This window comes from Stigmatopora nigra, chromosome 15 (assembly GCF_051989575.1).
Source record: "Stigmatopora nigra isolate UIUO_SnigA chromosome 15, RoL_Snig_1.1, whole genome shotgun sequence".
NCBI lineage: Eukaryota > Metazoa > Chordata > Actinopteri > Syngnathiformes > Syngnathidae > Stigmatopora > Stigmatopora nigra.
Window position 1 is genome coordinate 13,027,635 of NC_135522.1, and position 21,940 is coordinate 13,049,574.

The 21,940-nt window shown below is 44.0% G+C and overlaps 1 protein-coding gene across 9 annotated transcripts in view; it reads left to right on the plus strand.

The window, feature by feature from the left end:
- The window catches only part of nbr1b (NBR1 autophagy cargo receptor b), an 89,893-nt gene that overhangs the window by 30,548 nt on the left and 37,405 nt on the right, over positions 1–21,940 (plus strand). For 7 of the 9 annotated variants that reach the window (XM_077735375.1, XM_077735372.1, XM_077735371.1 and 4 more), the window contains 3 exons: positions 8,898–9,130; positions 15,126–15,251; positions 15,363–15,569. In XM_077735375.1, the coding sequence (XP_077591501.1) occupies positions 8,898–9,130; positions 15,126–15,251; positions 15,363–15,569 (566 nt within the window). The remainder of the gene's footprint in view (positions 1–8,897; positions 9,131–15,125; positions 15,252–15,362; positions 15,570–21,940) is intronic. The other 2 variants (XM_077735373.1, XM_077735374.1) reach the window with 2 other exon arrangements.

The following is a 21,940-nucleotide window of genomic DNA, read 5'->3' on the forward strand; positions in this document are numbered from 1 at the left end:
TCGAGGCTTCGTCGTTGACGCCTGGTGGGAAGATGTGGGTTGGCGTCGACAGTTGGAATAGAGTCTGCTGTTTGTTTGTTTGTTTGTTTGTTTTGCACTACAAGCGCCTGAGGATTGCCCTCAGATAGCGCTAGAGCTGCCACTGGAACGCGGATTATTTCATCCGGGGGGTAGTCGGAGGTGGGGGCAGTCAAATGTCTCCGGCTGGATGAAAAACGTAGGGTGCCACGGTCCCCGTCGGCAGCTCTGAGTGGTATTAGTTGGAATTCGCAGGCCGCGGCGAGCGGCCTCTCAGGAGACACCACGTGAAGGTTTCCAACTTTGTCTCCCAGAGTCTGCTGTAAGAACGTACATGTGGTCGGAGACAGATGTAGGGACACAGAGCTCAGTTGTATTGGCAGGGATGATAATATATACTTGCCATCCGCAGAGCCACCATATTTGGTCCAGTACGGTCGATAATTGGGGAGGAACGTGTCTGATCTCGGTGCACCTGGTGACGTGACCTTGGTCTAAAGGGGTCTTGGGATCCGGTCCGCTGAAGTTGAAACAGGATGGATAACAGTCTGTCCGGTTGTTGCACTGGACATACGTTGCGGGATTGACTGTAGCTGCTAGTGGTACTGCGGCCATGGTTTGTAGGTGGTCGAGCTTTGCTGGACAGGATTCTTTCAGATTACCCAGGATACAGTTGTAGGTGTGGTTGGCGAGTTCTTCGTTCTGTAGGTTGGCCAATAGCTGTGGTTGGGCTACGGCAGTAGGCATGAGGAAACAGACATAACAACTCTCATTGGTTGTGCCGCGGGCTGTGAGTGTGGCGTATCTGTACCAACTGTTCCTCATCAGCGGGTGGTAGTCGTTTTCTTCTTGTGTTTGGACATGGGCGAGAATTGGGTGTATTTCCTCACGCTTAGGTGTTCCTGCCGAACGGATTTTGAGTAGGCGTGTGGCTGATGGTCTTACGAAGGGATTCACAGCAATCACTTTGGGGACCATGGCTGGACTAGTAGTGCAGATGGTGATAGTAAAGAGGGGGTCTTTTCCTGGTCGGTCTGTTCGGAGATATAAGTTGATGCAGCCTTGTTGGGTTTATTCTGTATTACTTTTATAATAGTCGTATTAATTCATTTCTTTGTTAAATCATTCTCTTTCTATTCTCTGTATTAATTCCTTTCTTTGTTTAAATCATTCTCTTTCTATTTTCAAAAGTGTTGCGAGGTCACGAGTATTGCCAAGTCATCTTTAACCTGGACGGCCTGTTCCAGGATGGTTATACAAACAATCCACCCAATCTGGGTCCTTGAGATTTGGTGGGCCCTCGGTGACGAGGCCAGGGCTATTCGGCCAATAACAAGAATGTTGTTATCGTTATGAAACCATACACTTCGGGTTTTTCTGTATGTAATCATTATATGATTATGATTATATTATATGATTCTTAGGTCAAGGAAGTTGTATAATTACTCTAATCTAAATGTTGTTAAGTCTAGTCTCCTGTTTTTGTTATTGGTAAAATACTTTGATTGTTATTGTAGTCCCAGATAATGTTTTTACTCATACGTGATGGAATGATCAACAACTCTGTAAATTGTTTTGATTCATGGCAATAAGAAGCGTACGAAAACGTCTATTCGAGGAGACGTTCGGAAGTTGTAAGGTGACACTTGCTGTAACGCTCCCCTCCGGAGGCTTTTATCTGTTGTATCCATTTCTATTTAATTAAATGTCAATAATTGAATAAGATGTCTTCCTGCAGTTATTGATAATTACGGACGAAGGTAATTATTAATGAACCTAACAAGCCTTTTTGTTGGATATTGGTCGTGAGCGCCAGCGTATGTTCACCATCTTTGATGGTGGTGGCTAACTTGGTGAAGTGTCGCTCACTGCCTCAAATGGTGTGCATCCCTGTGCTGTTGGAATGATTCTCATGTAGGTTTCTACCAGGCTCAGGCATTCTGGCCATGGTTTTCCTGTGTCCTCCATGTTTTTTCTGAGTCTGAGTTTACTGTTCCATTGGTTCTTTCAACGTTTCCAGCACTTTGGTTCAGTTTGATGAAATCCATGTTCAAAACCTCGAAGGGATATGTTCCTGTTTGCCTTGTTCCGTGCTTGGGTCATTCATTGCCTTGAGAGTTGTGTCTACAGCAGTTGAGACAGTTTCTGCAAACAATTTTGAAGTAAGTTTGGAGACCTCTGGGAACATGCATTGTTTGTTGTACAGTGAACCCTCGCTACTTCGCGTTCCACTTATCGCTGCCTGCAGAGCTTCGCGGATTTTTTTCAGGAAAAAAAAAATTAAAGATAAAAAAAAAAATAAAAGTTATTGAATTAAAATTCTAAATTACATCGTCCTACATGGTGTGGAAACAAAATATTCAATTAGAATTAGTAATTTCATCATTTTATAAATTTTAAAACACAAAAAAATGCACGTATGCGCAAAGCATCATGGGGGATCACGGCTGCGTCACGGCCGCATCACTTCCGCATCACGGCGTTTCACTTCCGCTTCACGGGCATAAACGCAAGCTGATTGGCCAGCTGAATCTACTCAACTCCCCATTGGCCCATTCACCACGGAAACCCAAGCTTCTCTCGATGCCCATTCTCAGTCCACGCTTATCTCGTACTCTACGGGACGCTTGAGTTAAGCTCAAAAGTTTTGTGAAGTCTTTCGTGATGCCTCCCAAACGCTCTTCATCCCCTGGTGCTTCTAGTGAGCCGAAGAAAAAGTGGAAGATGTTGACAATCGCCGAAAAAGTGAGTTTATTGGACAGGTTGGAAGCAGGAAGTAGTTACGCTAGCGTAGCTCGAAATTGCGGCCTGAATGAATCCACGGTGCGTTACATAAAGAAGGAGGAGAAGAACATCCGCAGAACTGCTGCAACATCTTTCACGAAAGATGCCAAAAGGGTTGTGAACACCCAGAACAAGATCATGGTGCGAATGGAAAATGCACTGGTTATTTGGATCCGTGATTGTAGGGCGAGGCAAATCAGCCTGGACGGAAACTTAATCCGAAGCAAGGCCAAAACTTTGTTCGACGCCATGGTGCTGGAGAGTGGTGACGACGACGTCGGCGTTCTGGACGAGGAAGAAGAAGACAACGTCGGCGAAGGTGACCCTCTGCCCAGTGCCTCAAGCCAGACCACCCCACTGCCGGTTTTCAATGCCAGCAAGGGCTGGCTTGAGAGGTCTAAGCGGCGAGTCGGGCTAAGAAATATGTCGCTGCATGGAGAAGCACCATCTGCAAACAAAGCAGCAGCGAAGCGCTATGTTGAGGATGTGTTTCCGGAAATGATTGAAGAAAATGGCTATGTCCCGGAGCAAGTCTTCAATATGGATGAGACAGGACTCTTCTGGAAGAGGAAGCTTTCTGGACCTTTCTTTTCAAGGACGAACTTCAAAAGACAGGTTTCAAAGCCCACAAGGATCGAGTAACTCTGCTTTTGTGTGGCAATGCAGCAGGATTCATGCTGAAACCCGGCCTTATCCACAGGTCACTGAATCCTCGAGCATTGAAAAACAAGAACAAAGCCTTACTGCCAGTGTACTGGATGTCAAATAAAAAGGCATGGATCACCAAGGCCCTCACACTTGATTGGTTCTATAACTCTTTCATACCACAAGTGAAGCTTTACCTGGCCAAAAAGGGACTGCCCTTCAGAGTGGTTCTGCTCATGGACTGTGCAGGAGGACATGCAGCTGATTTGCACCATGAGGGGGTGCAGGTGGAATTCCTTCCCTCCAACACCACTTCCCTCATCCAGCCAATGGATCAGGGGGTTATCAGGGCCTTCAAAGCCCTCTACACCAAGGCGACAATGGAGGGTCTCATCTCCTCCATTGAAGAGCCCGACGAGACCTTCAGCATGAAGTCCTACTGGAAGGACTACAACATAGCCACGTGTCTGACCAACATTCAGAATGCCCTAAAGAGCATGAAAGAACAGACCCTCATCTCCAGTTGGAGGACATTGTGGCCAAACAAAATCACCCAGGACTATGCGGGTTTCACCCCTACCGAGATCCATCAGTCTGCCGTCGATAAGGCTGTCAGGCTGGCTCGGTTGGTGCAGACTGAAGGCTTCTCGGACATGACGGCTGATGAGATTACAAATCTCATCGACTGTCACCCAGCCCCACTGACGGAGGAGGACCTGCAGGAGATGACCAAGTCGGCGAGTGAGGAGGAAGAGGAGCCTGCTGCCGACGACGAGGGTGACAAAGCTGACGAAAGTGGCCTTACTTTGCATATTTTGCAGGACCTCTTTAATACTGTCAAAGACCTCCAAAGAAAGGCCAAAGACATGGACGATAACATGGTGAGGGCAGTCGAGTTCAGCAATCGCATCGATGAGGTCATGGCTGTTTACAAGCGCATCCTCACCGACAAAAAAAACACGTTCCCAACTCCCCATAACAATGTTTTTTACGCGCCGCCAAAGAACTGCAGAAGATCCATCCTGACTGTATGATGTTTTTGAATTTCTGAGTTTTCTGAATAAAAGTTTACATTTATTACATTTGCAGTGATTTTTTTGTATGCACTAACATAACACCTGCATTCTAATGTGGAATAAAACACCTGAATGAACAGCATATTAGCCTGGTGCTGGTTTTGGTCATGTGTTATACGTTTCTATAAGCGTTTTTTTTTTTTTTTAATGGCGCCCGGCTACTTCGCGGTTTCGCCCTTCTGCGGGCGTGTCCCGGTCCCCATTAACCGCGATAAGCGAGGGTTCACTGTACTGTACTGATCATCCCTCCTGTTGAGACATGGCTCCTCCCATGGCTCAATTTGGCAATTACTTCAAACAATGATCGTGGGACGCATGGCTCGTTTTCTACTGCATAGAGTCTGTTCTTGTGTTGAGTGGCTCCTTCTGTTTCCCATTGCAGTTTCTCTTTTTCTGGGGCATGATTTTGCATTTCTCTTAGGAATTCAGCAGGGATTGGGCTGTGTCTTTCCACCGTCACGTCTTGTTCTTGGAATAGTTTACATGCCTCTGTCAGTGCCACTACTTCTGTGGCTTGTGCAGACCAGTTGCCGGGGAGTCGTCCTGTCTGGAGGGTGTCTTTTTGACTCACCACGGCATATACAGTGTTTTTTTTTCCGTCCAGGGTTTTTGATGATGATCCATCCCCATAGACAATGTGTCCGGTGGGCAGTGGGTTGTCCATTAGGTCAGTTGCATATACGTGGTTAATTATGATTCGTTGAGTAGGCAACTGTGAGAATTCGTTTAACCACTTGTCGTCCGGTCTCCCATGAACTTCAGAGTGACATGTAATGTTTGTTGTTCCTGTCTTGGTGCTGCTGGGCAGATATCTTCAACCTGTTCTCTCAGACTTTTAGCTACCTTGGCAGAATCATTCCCAAAAATGTCGAGAGAGTAGAAGGTGTTAGATGTGGTGGCGTGGAAGATGTTTTTGGTCTGTAATTTCCTGGGTTGGAGGCCATTTTGGGTTGCCACTAGGCTTCGCCCAAGCTGGACCATGATATCTCATCCCAGTAGGTTGTTGGACATTTTGAGCATAGGACAATAGGAGCAAAGACTTTGATTCCGTCCTCATCTTCCATGGCGATGGCTTGGGAGTAGAATCTTCTCTGTGGGACGCCGGCTACACCTATAACTTGGAGGGACAGGGTGCTGGGCTTGACTCCTGGAACCTTGTCGGACAGGATGGTCCGATCGGCCCCTGAATCCACCAGGAACCAAACTGGTGTGTGGTGAGGTCCTACCAAGAGTTGTACTCGGGGTTGGTTGTCCAAAGATCGGGAGTCCGCGGCATAGACTGACAGGTCTATAGCTGGGAAGGGGAGGGGTTCCTTGTTACCTAGGTTAATTTCTTCTTCGCCCTCGTTTCCCTTGTCCTCCCATCCCCTTGTAGATGGTTCGAGGGAGTTCTCTTGGACGGACTTCTGACGTCATTGTGGTTTATCGTATTGGGGTTCCCTGTCCTCCCGTTGTCTCTGTGGTCCTGAGTAATGGAATCCAAACTGTCTCTTTAGGTGAGACTCTGGACAGTCTCGGGCCCAGTGTCCTTTCTGGTGACAGTTGCAGCACCGTCTTTCAATTCGATCACGGGTTTGCTGGTCAATGTTGCGGGTTCCTGAGGCATTTCTAGGGATCTGTATCCTCTGCCGACAAACATGGTGGTGGCTTGAAGCACCTCGGTTATCATTTGTGCGCTGGCGGTCACCTGGGCCTTTTCCTTCCTGGAGCGAATGTTCTTCTCTGCGTGGGTTGCCCATTGGAGTAGGTCAGCGGATGAGGCAGTCTTGTAGGTGACAAAGTGTTTTCTGATGAATCCGGAAATGGGAACTTGGAGGCCTTCGATAAACCATTGTTTCAACTGGACTCGGAATGGGCCATTTTCATCCATCGGGCGGCTGTTGGATTTGACACAGCTTTCTAATCTGGCATAGTAATCATTTGTACTCTCGCCCTCTTTCTGCGTACATGTCCTTATTCTTTCGGGGGGTCTCAGGAACATTGCCACTGCTCTTCCTAGATAGGTAGATGGTGGCGCCGCTGGAGTAAGAGAGTTGGGCGATCTTTCAGCAGCTTGGGCGTTTTCTGGTTGTGTTGGTCTCCGATGGATGTTGGTTTCCTCTTCCGGGCTGATTTTCATTGTGGTGATGAGACCTTGTTTTCGCTCGTTCTTCTTTTTCTTCTTTTTTTTTGATGTCTTGTAGATGTTTCACACTGTTCTTTCCATATTTTCAACACCAACAACTGTTTCTCAATTTCCTCTCTTTTCTTTCCCTTTCTCTCCCTTTCCTTTAACAGTTCCCTTTCTAAGCTCATCAAACTTTCCATATCCATCAAATTGGGACAGAAACCATGTTTCTTCACCCATCTTGGCAGATACAGGCAACTTCCCATACAATGCATTCGCATATATTTCACATCCGGTAACTCTCCGATTTTCATTTTGCAGTCTGACAATAAACCCACCCCTTTTGTTGCTATCTGACCCATATTAATCACTTACTTAATAGTTTAAACAACAATTATTTTCTAAATTACCCGAAATTGATTTCACTTTGTGATTCACCCAATATCTCTGAGTATACCAAGGGCAAAGGTCCCTGACTTTGTCCTAGTTGAGTCCCTGACTCTATTAACAGACCAAGACTGTAAGTCCCTTGCTTATTCTTGTTCTACTTGCATTGGTCCCGGACACAAAAACTATTACGTTCTATGCAAGGTGGTCCCAGACCATAAACTGGTAATACTACCGCAGTGATAATACTTATTCAAATTGTCACACTTCACGGAGACAGAAATCAAAGGGTGAACGCATAATCTTTCTTGTTCCGAACATACTCTCGTTTGGGGGACCTGCCACCAGATCACCGGAGCGGCGAGAGAACAGCTGTCGGGTTGATCCTTTCAATGGAGGATGCTGTCGTCATGCTCCGTCGTCGCTCCGGCAATTGTTGGCTGTTGCGTCCTGGGTTTCGGCACCAAATTATGTTAGGTCTGAAAATACAACTTCAGGAGCAGGCTAAGAAAGAGTGAGATCAATTTAAATAGAAAATAGGTTTATCACCAGACTGCAAAGTAGACGGTGAGAGTTCCTGCAGTGGGTTCCTGTTCAACGCGATGTTCCTGCAACTCTGGTCGAATGACCAGTGGGTGTGTCTTAAATACAGGCAAAACTGACAGTTGTCATTAGGACTTTGGACAGATACGTTTCAGTCATTTGCAGGGCAAAAAGTAATTGATCAGTGTCGGACAGTTGAGAATTTATGCTGACATGTCACCCCAATCACAAGACTAAGATTGATTATTCAGTCAGACAGTTGGGTGTTTATGCTGACATGTCACCCAAAAAGATGACTAAGATGCTGTTATACTTACAAAAACTAATACAATATGAACAAGCATTTGCAAAGATACTTTGTCTAATCTGACAATAAGTTCATCCAACATTTTTATTTATTCATTTATTTCGTGCCAAATGTGAAGTAAATTTGAATTGTTTCATTTTGTGAGGCTGGAAGAAGTCTGCTTGCCAATAGTAATGATGTCTTCAGTAGATTATTTCATTTATTTCATATTGCTAATCAACTTTTGGTTTGAAAGCAAATTTATAAAAATAAAGATGCTTGTGAACATTTCTGCTGGTTTTATTATTCATTACTTTTAATAGTGTAAGGAAGGAGTTGCCTTATCTTTTTTGCACAACAGAATAACTAAAATACTTTTTAAAATCATATTTTCTTTTTTAAAGTAGGATAACGTAGTTACTTTCATATTTGAATGAGAAGGAAAGTAATTTTTCTCATTAACAGGAGTTTTAAATTACAAATTTGAAACGCAAAAGGTGATATTTGTTGTGATGAATATGGAAATGAAATAATTTCAAAAATTCAGCCTCAGCCAATGGCTCCCCTTATTAGTGATTGCAATTTCCCTTATTAAGTGATACATTTTTTTACAAATGCAACGCGGCACATATTTGCTCACATAGAAGTCTTACATTTTCTCCAAAGTAGACGGGGTGCCTTATCAATATATACTAAATTCATTATAGTGTAGATGTCGCTGTATGACGCTGACAGCTTGACTCTGGGTACATGGCTTGCTAACGGTAAAAAGGCGGACGTGTAAAAGGGGAATGCGCGTGCGCATATGCTTAAAGCATGACTATTAACAGTCAAGATGATGTTTTTACCAGCTGACCGAGACATTTCGGATTAGGGGCGAAATGTGTCAAACGAGATCGGTTTTACTAATAAACCTTTTTAAAAAATCTCATACAAAAGTTCTTATACGGCATACACAATTTGAAATTATTAAAAAAACTTATAAAATACAGGAACAACGTAGAAGTTGACAGGTATGTAATTAACTATTTTTCCATTTCTCTTTCAACAGTTCAAGGACCAGGTGGTCCGTGAAGCAGTGGAGAAAATTTGCAGGGAGTTCTCCGGACAGTGTTGCATTCATAAGCCACTGAGTGGAATAGGGGGAAATAGAGGGGATGAAATAGGTAGTGTGGCATTGGTACCTGAAGTTTCTTCCACTATTCTACCAGGAGCACCATCCACTTCGGCTCTTTCCTGCTCCTCCTGTAGGCGACAAACAACAGGTGGAGGCTACCAATGCAGGTACTAGCAGTGTTGTCAAGTGTTGATTAGGTTCAGAATAATATTAATTGCTAAATGCCATAAGACAGGGATTGCCAAGGCCCCCGTCTCCAACAAAAGGTTCAGGACTTTACATAGCAGAACAGGACAGGTTAAAGCAGACGATCCAACAAGAACAGACAAATACACAGGGTTTAAATAGACAGCCATGGGCTGACGATATAGTCAGAAACACCTGAGTGACACGAGACAGCAATCAGGAGAGACACCAGGGACATGAAAAAGCAGGTGAAACCAATGGGCAATTACAAGACAAGTCACAAAAGAGCAATAACCAGGACTACAAAAAACCTAACATAATCCTCCAAAAACCTATATTCCTACATAACTTCTCACTCAAGGGATGGATCCAAGATGTCCCAAACAAAAATACAAAACACCAGTGAGGGAAGGGCAGGGGCTCCAGAAGAAGCACGAAAATCGTCCAGAGAACAAATCTGTCTGGTGGGTGTTCAGGACGGCTTACGACAAAGTGGCAGGCTGACCGGTCTGGGGCGTGTTCAGGCCAGCGCAGGGGGAATATGTGGGCTGGCCGGTCCTGGAGGGTCCATGAGGAAGCGGTAGGCTGGGCGGTCTTGGGAATGATGCTTAGTGCTGCTTCGCCCAAGACAGTGTGGTTGGGTGATGGTGGCTGCTGCTGCTGCTTGGCCTGAGAAATTGGCTGGCGATGCGATGGTGGTTGCTGATGGAGGATCACAGGCCTTACCCCGGAAACAGCCTGGCAGGGCCAGAAGTGCCTCGGCTCTTCCTGCCAAAGGAGGCAGTTTTTGCCTTTTGAAAACAGCAGTGTGTGGGTGATAGGTTCATGAATAATTACCCTTCTGATGTAATTATCAATCACTGCAGGCAGACATCTTATTGAATTATTGACATTTAATTAAATAGATTGCATCATGGATAAGGACCTTAAGGGAAGATACAGCAAAACAACAAGACTTCCCCTTGTCTTCACGTATCCTCTCGAATAGTAATTCGCGTACGGCTTTAAGGCCGTAACTCAAAGCAATTACAAGGTTGTTGATTAATTTAACATGCATAAGCAAAAACAACATCTGTAACTATAATAACACTCAAGGTATTTTAACAATAACAGAACAGGAAACTAAAACCAACCCTCATTTGGATTAAAACAATCACGCCTTCATTTGACCTAACAGTCATATAGCAATTACATGAAGAAGCCCGAAGTGCGTCACGAGGTATGCACACTATACGAGTGTTGTGGAAGTGGCAGATATCCCGTGTCCTTGCTGCCTTCCAATCAACAGCCCTCAGAGCCCGATACTGGGTGAGATGTAGGATAAACAATCCTTGGATAAGAAGTCCACGTGAGAGAGGACCAGGCGGCTGTTTATGACCTCGAGCCGAACAATAGGAAGAATGATTTAACAAAGAAATGAATTACTACACATATATGTATAATAGTAATACAGAATAAACCCAACCGCCTCGCTCTGGACACAGGAAGATGAGTCACGGGCCGCCTCACCCTGGACACAGGATGATGGATAGTAGGCCGCCTTTCCCTGGTCACAGGATGAGGGGTAGTAGGCTCCTCCGCCCTGGACACAGGATGATGTGTCGCGGACTGCCCCCCCCCCCCCCCCCTTGACGCTGCCACTTTGCCGTCGGAAGATGTCTGACAGCCTAGCGGCGGCATCAAAGCTGAGACTTTTCCATCAAGTTTGTGGATAAGCGCCTGTCAGAAACTTGGCGCTGCCAGAGCTGAAGCTAACAGAACCAGACGAGGCAACGGTACGGGAGTTTGAACGCACAGAGTCTGGACGAGTGCTGCAGAGCGAGGAGATTAAGCAAGATCAGGAGCGTGAATGCTAGTGGCTGGCCCTTGCTGCTTCCATCGCCAAGGCACTCGCCGGTGCTTCCAAATGGAATCAGTGACCTGACTGGCGGCCATGTGCTCATTATGGTAAGTGGAAGGAGCTGTGTCTTAGACTATCCAAGAGGAGCTGACACCAAAAATCCATCAAACGTAATCTGGGGCCTTCCCGGTGGTTCCATTGCTGTTGGATCGGACCAAGTTTTGGCGGTTTGCAGAGTAGGACCCAAGTGGAGGGAAGCAGGGGCACACAAATTAAAAAGCCACAACATAAAATAATGTTACCAATCTTACAGGGGGAAACACAGGGCCACGAGGAGTGCTGCATGTGAACATGCATGACCAGGACTGGACATACAACAGAGAAGGACAAATACAAGCACACCATCCTACAAGACCTGACAAAAACACAGGGTGTTAATAGAAAGACACAATTGAACGAAACAATGAGGGTGACCGAAGACAGCAAGAGGGAAAGACACGAGGGGTCTCACAAAGGACAAGTCACAAAGGGACAAACCAGCACTATGAAAAAAAACCAACCTAGAACTCCAAAAACCTACATACTGGGATCTTTCACCACTTTAGGGCTTGAACATTTGCTGCTTGAATATTTGTGGCTTCAGTAAATGGTGTTATTTTTATATTAGGTATTAAAAAAGTGTGAAAAATGTCAAATTTCACATTGAAACTCACAAAAAACTGACAAGGCTACACATGCTAAATCTGTAGCACACCATTGCGGCATACATGAATATACCCTGCTTTATATCAAGATAGAATAAGCAAACATTTGGAAAATGGCAACAATATCTTTTCTAAGGACACAAAAAGAGTGGTAACCAATAGAAATAAGAATAAAATCAGCATTATCAAAATTTATGTCGGAGATACGGCCGTAAATCTGGTATGGCAACACAACGTCAACACACTGCTCGAGAACCACGCTTACACAAAAAATCTAAAAACTAATCTTGATAAAATCGAGTTTTATAAAATAGTAATTTGATCTTTTTGCCATATCAACCACCCCTAACCTGAGAACAATTCCAGAGTGAGCACCACCACTTTGGAAATGGGCGCAAAATAGCTTTCTAGAGAGATATCTTTTATAGATGGAGTCACGACACATTGGCACCGTGACGTCTTGACGCAAGACAATGCGGCCGATACAGTCATTTATTTCAAAATAGAGAAAAGATAAATGGATACAACGCCAAACAAAATGTGTTTTGACGTCTACGAATATAATTCAAGGAAAAAATAAACCTTGTCTGTCGTTAAACGGGGAAAAAAACGCGAGTACACTTACTTGTGTCTGCTATTTCTCGCTCGGCGCGCCCCCATCTTACCGTAGTTAGACGTGCTCTGACTAGCATTTACCAAGTCAGCACATCCCAATTGGTAAGGCTGATCGAAAGTCTTGCGGTCGATCATTAAAATATAAACCTTTATACCTGCGTATTGTGTATGCTATTATTGCAGAGACTTGATGAACACTACGTATACCGCTATGGGCATATTTCCTGGTTGTGCTTATGTTACTTCTATTTTGAATTTGTCTACAACACCCTCCCTTTCGAAACACAGAAAGGAAATGATTGTATATTTGTGACTATGAAAAAAAAAATTCTGCTTTCACTTTTCACTATTTCTTGTTCAAAATTGACAACTATTGCAGTCATATGAACCATCGAAAAAAATAGAGATAATTAGACATTAGAACCAATTTGGCCAGCACAATATTTTAACTTCTGGTAAGAAAATTGCGTGTCCGGTCGATTTGCCTCAAGACGTTTAGCCGACTGACGTCCGGGTGAGGGCCAACTCGCCGAGGGAGCATCTGGCCGAACGTCGAGCTAGCCGAACGACTAGTTAGCCGACCGGATAGCCAGCTGAAGGACGTTGCGCCGACGCGCTCGCCCCGCCCCCGGTCGTGTGTGTACATGTTTTTCATCCTCGGCCTGCGGGCCATATACGGCCCGTTACAGATAACAACATTCATTTAGAACAACAAGGGCATTTATTCACGGCCAAACACACGAAGAACGTGAAAGAAGAAAAAAGTAGTTATAACAGTAAGTACTATAATAACAGAAGGAAAAAGGTAGTTATTACAGTGGATACTGTAATGAAATTGTAATCTTACTCCAGAAAATTTACACCAGCATAGAAAACATTGCGATTAATCTTTGAATTAAGGTTCTCAGCAAATCATTTTTAATATATATTTCCTAAAATAATGGGAAATTATTTCAAATTAAAATACTGTTCTTATTGGCACACATCACTAGAAGTAAGTGTGTTCAATTGTATTTTCAGGTATTGTTCTCTAAGCCCTCTAGTCTGTATTTTAGTAAGTCCAGGAATCCTACCCCAGAAAATTGTAGACACATTCCCCATGCAATATTACCCACCAAAACCGAGTGGACCTGCTTTTAATACACACCCATACACATTCTAGGCTGGTTTTGAATTGGCAGAACACTTCCACCTGGTGGACAAATAATTTTACTGCAATGGGTCCGGTACCGGGTTAAAAGTGCACTTTTTAGCGGGAAATCAAGCACCCTGGGCTCTGTTATAGTCTTTAAAAATTGCCAGTTTTTTATTTATGTTGCGGTATTTGTATTTATTAATTTCATGCTGTTTTAGGCTGGATTTAAAGCCATTTTAGTGTATTTTGGTGTGTCTATGGACGTATTAGTGTTTTTAATGGGGAAATCACTCCCCTGGGCTCGGTTTGGTTCGAGTGTCTGAAAGGCTCCAGTATTTGTATTTAATCATTAAATACTGTTTTTCCCGTGATTTTCTCACATTTTAGCCAATTTTGGGGTATTTTGCCATTGACGTCTATGGCTGTCTTTTACCGGGGAAATCACTACCCTGGGCTCTTTTTATGCTTCCAAAGAGCTCCAGTATCTGTATTCAATCATTAAATGCCCTTTTCGTGTGATTTTAGCACATTATAAATATTTCAAATATACAAAATATTCCTGAATACTCTTGTCACGGAAAGAGTATTGAGGAATATTTTTATTAAGCAGCAGCACCATATTTGAACTTTGTAAGACATTCATTTGTCAATGTAAAAATGAAAGATATTTCCCCATTAATTTCTTTGCACTGTGAAATCATTTCTTGCAGCCCTGAGAACAAATGAAGACAAAGTAGTAGATGTTGAATTGATAACTCTTTGGAGTTTGATATACGCAGAAATATATACCTGTTAAATATATTTAAATTTTAAATTATTTCCCATTATTTTAGGAAATGTATATTCAAATTGATTTGCTGAGAACCTTAATTTGAAGGTTAATCTCTTTTCTATGCTGGTGTAAATTTGCTGTAGTAGGATTCCTGGATTTACAATTTCGTTACATCACTGTTCTGTGTGTTTGGCCGTGAATAAATGCCCTTGTTATTCTAAATGAATGTCCAAGGTTGAAAAACATGTACACACGCACGGCCGGGGGCGGGGCGAGCGCGTCGGCGTGACGTCCTTCGGCTGGCTATCCGGTCGGCTAACTAGTCGTTTGGCTAACTACGTTCGGCCAGATGCTCCCTCGGCGAGTCGGCCCTCGCCCAGACGTCAGTCGGCTCAACGTCTTTAAGCAAATCGAACGTGTGCCAAAAATTGTAATTTCTGTAATTAGAAAGCAGCAGGTTCTCATCAAGATAGACTTATTTCTTTTCTCAAATTGAATAACTTGATATTTTGCATTTACAGCGACCCTAATATGCTTTTGATCCATACAGCATCTCATAAATACCATGTGATGACTTTTCTTAAGATTTTCCCTTCAAAGTAAACACATTTGTAATCCCTATTAAAACCATAAATATGGAGGTAAAAATTGAGAATCAGGGGGTGTGTAAATTGTAAAATTCTATGATTTTTAAGGGTGCGGCTTATACGTGCAGGCGGCTATATGTGAGTAAATACGGTACTTGCCGAGTAAAATTTTGGACTAAGCTAACATTTTTTAGTTTTTAACTCTATTCAAGATACTATTTTAGCTAGGAATTTGTCAAACTATCCAGCCCCATTCATTACAACACCTATAGCCATGGTGATTATCAGTTAGGTTGTGAAAACCCCTCTCTTTTCTCTCACAGCATCTGTACATCTTGTACTTTGTGTGAGCCTTGCAGTTTTGCTCATGATCCTAGTCACAATTTGGTGAGGGCTAGAACGCCACTCTCTATACCAGAACATGGATCACCTGCCCCAGACCACAGCAGGTACAAAAACATGACACCAGGGTTGCATTTATGGCATAAGTACTGCTGCGCTAGTTTATATTTTTTAAATAAAAATTTTGTGAATTCTCTTGTTCCATTGATTTCACACAGGTTCTATAGAAGGGGTGATCGTAGCTTCCGGAAGGCCGAGAAGCAGCGACTGAAAGCAGAAAAGCGACTGTTGAAAGCTGAAGTGAAAGAGATCCGTAAACAGTTGAGGTCGGAAAGGTATGACATCCAATGGAGTTCTTTTCATAGAAATGGACGTTCTTCTCCTGTGCTTCTTCAACCTCGCGCCACCCAATATAACAGCCCTGAGTAAGTTTTTAGAGCAGTTTAACAACTCAATGTATTGTCAGGATAAGGTTTTGCTTTTGTTCAAATGTTACCGCCAACCCTGATGATCAGAAATTAGGTTTTATAATGAAAAACTATTTTTCCGGATTTTGTGTTATATGGCCTTAAAAGAAACAATATTTGCTTAATTATTCACTTTTGGTATGGGTTTTATTCATTCTTCAAATGGACTTCCAATAAGTTTTTGTTTTTACAACAACTTTCACTCAAATAAGAAAAAAAGTTCTTCACAAATAATGTAAAAAAATAGGTGCTTCCTTCTGGAAAATAATGTAACTGTAATATACTTGCATTGACAGAACCTGTTTTCATTTATATTTTACACTTTCAACAATTTGAGGTCCTTCCCCAACTGAAGAAGTTTAAGTATCTCAGGGTCATGTTCACAAGTGAGGGAAGAATGGAGCTGGAGATCAGCAGGCGGATCGGTCGGAGGCCTGCGGTGTCACCGGGGGAAGGGCTCCAAGTAGAGCCACTGCTCCTCCAATTTGAGAGAAGCCATAAGAGTTGCTCAAGCATATGATTAGGATGCGTCCTAGACGACTCCATGGTGAGTTGTTCTGGGAACGTCCTACTTGGAGGATGCCACGGGCTGACCCAGGACACGCCGGGGAGACTATCTCCCGGTTAGCCGGCGAACACCTTGGGATCCTCCCAGAAGAGCCGGATGACATGGATAGGGAGAGGGTAGTCTGGCCTTCCCTGCTGAAGCTGCTGTCCTCGACTCCGGCTTAGCAGAGGAAGATGCAATGAGACAATTTAACATAATATGAAAAGTCATCAATCGCCATAGCTCAGATGATGCATTTAATGGTTGCCTGCTCTCACAGTTTTTTCTCATGCCATCAATACACTTGACAAACTTAGAGTCAAGAGCTTTTAACTTTGTACCTGAACCTTGTATTTTGCAATGATTATTTCTTGTGTCTGAAGAAAAGTTCATTACGAATGATTGTGAATGCTTTCCACTGTGCTCCTTTTAATACAAACCCAATTCCAATAAAGTTGCTAAATTGTGATGAACATGAATAAAGACAGATTGCAGTGATTGTCAAGTCCTGTTTAACATATATTTACATCATAATACAACAGGCCACTTTCTATATTGAGGATTCCACAGATCCTTGAAAAGCTTAAAGAAACATTGAAATAAAATCCATGTAATTAATGTCTTAAATTGTGTTTGTCATTTCTAGAAAGTACATGTAATGCTGATGAGAATAACCAATGGCACTCTCTTGTTAGGATTACTTGGTTTTATGTTTTTTTCCCCCTGGTGTCCTGTCTGATTGATTGCCCATTGTGCTCAGCTGTTGTTTCTCCGCCCCTGGTGTATTCTCTGCTTTCTCCTTCTTGTGTTTCCCAGGTGTTCCTAATTGTCTCGTCAACCCATTTCAGTCTATTTAAACCCCACTGATTGTTGATGTTATGTAATTTTTTGGATTGTCTGCTTTTGTTTGTCCACGCTGTGTTTCCATGTTACCACGATCCATGTTCCATTGGATTGGATTGGATTACTTTATTCATCCCGTATTTGGGGAATTTCGTTGTCACAGTTGCAATAAGGCATCATTCCTCGCTTTCCCGGTTATGTGATTTGATGTCTAAGTCTGTTATTTTCTAAGATCCTGTCTGAGTTTTAAGTCTAAGTTTTGAACGCCACTTCCGTCATCCTCACCTGCTTCCCTGCGATTGGGTCCTATTCCCTGTTACATGGCCATGACGCTCGGCGACAAGGACATAACAACTCTAAGCAATCACACTCACATCACAACTTCGGATTGCTTCTCTCATGGCTTGATTGCCACACTTGCTATAACTTGCCCACTACTGCAATATCATTAATGAAATTACCATTATTGTGCCAGGCACGCATCAATCCCATCAGTTTTCACTTACAAACTGTAATTTGAATAAATAAAAATAAGTAGTGCCCATATTTTAAAAAGTAAATTGGTTTCCATATAGGGATCTATAACTACTTTCTTAAAAAAAAATCAAAAATACTGTGAAACAAAACATTTTTTTCACTTTTCATGACAAATAAGACAGAGACACTTTACGGCATAGTGGTTTAATCACCTGACTTCACAAGTAAGCATGGGATCGATTCACACTCGGTGGCGGTATGATCGTGAGTTCTGATGGTTGACTGTTCTGTCTGGTTCCGTGTGACTGACAGGCGACCAAGGACTACACCTCCAGGAATACACGGACAATGTGCTTTCCTACATCAAAAACTGTACGGACACTGTCACTGTTAATAAACGTACCCGTGTTTATCCTGACCAAAGACCCTGGATGACCAGTCAGACACAGCCACTTATCAAATGCCGTAACAATACAATACAGCGCCCCGAGAGCAGACCTGAAGCAAGGCCTTAAAAATTCCAAGGCATACAAGGAAAATTGAGGAGGGCTTCACAGAACATAACCCAAAGAAGATGTGGCAGGGAATACGACAAATTACCAATTATGATGACAACAATGTCTGTTAACGCAGGTGCTTCACTAGCAGAGGAACTGAACCGTTTGAGACTGACAAATCGGATTCGGTCTCGAAAAATGCCCTTCACTGCAGCAGTACACTAAAGCTTCAGGAATATGAAGTGAGACAGGTACTGTGGACTGTGAACACCAGGAAGGCTGCTGGCCCCGACGAAGTACCTGGGAAGGTGCTCAAAGCCTGTGCTGACCAGCTGCCTGGGGTTTTCACAAATAATTTCAATTGTACCCTGCAAAAATCTATCAACCCATCCTGCTTGAAATCTGCTACCATTATCCCTGTCCCTAAAGTCAACCATTGACAGCCTAACTTATTACAGGCCTGTTGCATTTACGCCTGTGATCATGAAGTGCTTTGAAAAGTTGGTCACCCGCCACATCAGTGGTACAATCCATCCCTCATTTGACCCTCGTCAGTTTGCTTATAGAGCAAACAGGTCCACTGAGGACGCCATCTCCGTAGCTCTACACACAGCATTGAGCCACCTGGAGCACCAGGGGAACTATGTGAGGATGCTTTTCATTGACTTTAGCTCAGCGTTCTACACAATACTAATGGACATTCTGGCTGACAAACTCTTCCACCTTGGACTATCTTGCATCTGCTGCTGGATTAAGAACTTCTTAACCAACCGTCCACTAACTCTTTGACTTGGTCCTCACCTCTCTTCCTTTATTACACTGACCACTGGCTCCCCTTAAGGTTATGTACCGAGTCCTCTTTTGTACTCCCTGTACACATACGACTGTACAACGACCCACGAGTCTAACTCCATCATCAAATTTGCCGATGACACCACTAGTCAGACTCATCTCCAGGGGGGATGAGTCTGCCTACAGAGATGAGGTAAACAAACTGTCTTTGTGGAGTGATAGGTTCATTAATAATTACACTTTTGATATAATTATCAAACACTGCAGGCAGACATTTGATTGAATTAATGACATTTTATTAAATAGGCATATTGGTAAACAACCTTATAAGGGAAAATACACCAAGACTTCCTCGCGGTCTCTGAAGTATCTTCTCGAACAGTAATTTCTCGTACGGCTTTAAAGCCATAAATCAAAACAATTAAAAAGGTTATTGACTAATCCAACATGCGTAAGCAAAAATAACATCTGCAATTATAACAACTAAAGTTAATTAAGGTATTTAACAATAATAAAAAGAGGAAACTAAAAACAAACTTTGTTTGAATTTAAACAATCACTTCATTCGGCATAACAATGAGATAAAGAAGCGAAAAGTGTGTCACGATGTAGGAACACTATGCGAGTGTTCCTGGTAGTGATTGATATCCATCTGCTGGTATCAAGAGTCCTTGACGACTCTTCGCTGCAAACCCAGATCAACAGTCCTCGGAGCCCTGGACTGGGTGAGATGTCAGATAATCAGTCCTTGTGAGAGGACTAGGTGACTGGTTACGACCCCGAGTTCTCTTTGGACAATTTGAAGAATGATTTAATACAAAAAATATTAAATACACACACACACATATAATAATATTACAGAATAAACCCAACATTCCGCCGTTTTTAAAATATGTATGTTAATTATTTTATAGTAATTACAAAAGGAAATGTCAGGTGAGTGCAATTTTACCTGCCTACTCCTAACTCGCATGGGTGGTCTGAAAAAGAAAGAACATAATCATTTTCACCCAATTCGTCCTCGGAATTACCATACTCCTGGACTTCACTGCTCTCCCCAGTATTTTTCATAAGCAGAGGATATAATTTGTGTAATTTATAATTTCTAGGGACAATTGCAGTAGTTATAAGTCGGCTTAGCAATGAGCGCAAACGGGATAAGACAACACCCACACAATGCCAAGGTAGTAGCAAATATGGCTACAGAAAACAACAGATATGGCCAAATCCTTATATTTTCCAAAGGTCTTATTCCACCAGTCTGTCCAAGCGGATAATTCTACTCCAGAATGCTTTTTCATATTGTGGTTTAGGGTCTGAAGGCCAGTATCCTGATGATCCTGTTGAGGGACCCACCGGGTGACGTGTTGTTCGGTATGAAGGTGCAACATTGTTCTCCAAACATTACACACACGCCCCCTTTCTCTGCAAGGATCATATCCACCGCTATGCGATCCTGGAACACCATCAGACTGGTAGTTGCCTGTCCCCTTAACTGACATATTCAGACTTGTTAGCACTCCGCCACCATGGAAACATCGCATCACCTCTTGAGCGCCATCAAGAACTGGAGAGCAATGAGCCGCTGCGCCGGAGCACCGCCATCTTGAACTCTCTCTCCTAATCAAGGGATCAGAGGGTGAACTGACAAATGAAAATGGTTTAAATAAGGGCAGGAAGTTAATCTTGATTGGAGGAGGGATGATTAAGGAAGTAGTAACAGCTGTGTTGGCCTGGGCAGGGCTCTGTCACAGGGGTGGAGCCACAGATCCATGCACCTGCAGAGAAAAGAATCCACACACCTCCTACATAGTGTGTGTCCAGCCTGCCAGCCGTAATACCTCCCCCCTCAAGAGTAAACCTGTTGACGAAATTGAACCACCAACCTGCCTCAATCAACCAATACACTCCTGATAAAACTCTCCTAAACCCGAGACAGGGCATCATCCATAACCTCTTCTTCTGCGCCGGCTTCCATTTTTGTGCCGGTATCTTCTTCTGCGTCGATATCTTCTACTTCTGCGCCGGTATCTTCTTCTACTTCTGCGCCGATTTCTGTTTCTGCGCCGACTTCTATTTCTGCGCCGACTTCCATTTCTGCACCATCCTCTTCTGCGCCGGCGTGCTTTACTGCGCCTTCTTTTGTGCGGGCGTGCTTTACTGCGCCTTCTTTTGTGCGGGCGTGCTTTACTGCGCCTTCTTTTCTGCGGGCGTGCATTAATGCGCCCTCTTTTTCGCCTATTTCCACTTCTGCGCCGTCGTCCTCTTCTGCGCCGGCGTGCTCTACTGCGCCCTCTTCTGCGCCAACGTCCACTTCTGCACCAGCGTACTCTTCTGCGCCAGCTGGTGAAGAGGCGTGGCTGGTCTGGCGGGCGTCCGTGCCGGCCAGAAACGAGACAAGGAAGTGGTCGGTCCGGCGTGCGTCCGCGCCAGCCGGTGACAAGGCGCGGCCGGTCTGGCGGGCGTCTGCGCCAGTCGGTGACAAGGCGTGGCCGGTCTGATGGGCGTCCGCGCCGGTCCTTTAAGTCTTGGCCAAGCCCTATGCCTTTAGGAGACACCAGAATTTTATAACAGTTGGGCACCTTACCCTGGTTGCTCGGAGGGTCGCCAACTCCCTCGTCCAGGGGTGCCAGAACTTTGCCGCTCTTGCAGTCGCCGGCCCCATCATCCAGGGGCGCCGGAGCATTCCCACCGTTTCTGGGCGGGCAGGCGCTGGCCAGAACTGTGCTTGGCAGAACGGTGCTAGGAAGGCCGGCCGGCACCGGAAGCCTGGTTAGTGGCTTCGGCACGAGTGCGACTGGCGGCCCCAGTGGCGACGGGAGTACTTTGCGTGGCCTCGGCACCGGAACTTGGGGTGCTTTCTGCAGGCTGATCTCCGCGGCGGACATTTTCTTCTTGCCTTGTGCTATTTTTTTTCTTTCTTCTTCCAATGCCTTTTCCTTTTCAAGCCGCTCTTGCTCCATTTTTTTTCTTTCTATCAGTTCTTTTCGCTCTGGTTCCAAGGCCTTTTCTCTTTCTAGTTTCTCTTGCTCTATTTCCTTTTCTATTTCTCGTTGCTCTTGCTCCAAGGCTTTTTCTTTTTCAAGTCGATCTTGCTCTAAGGCACGGGTGGCCAACCAGTCAGAGACCAAGAGCCACATTTTTTACTGTGTTACCGCAAAGAGCCACATTTT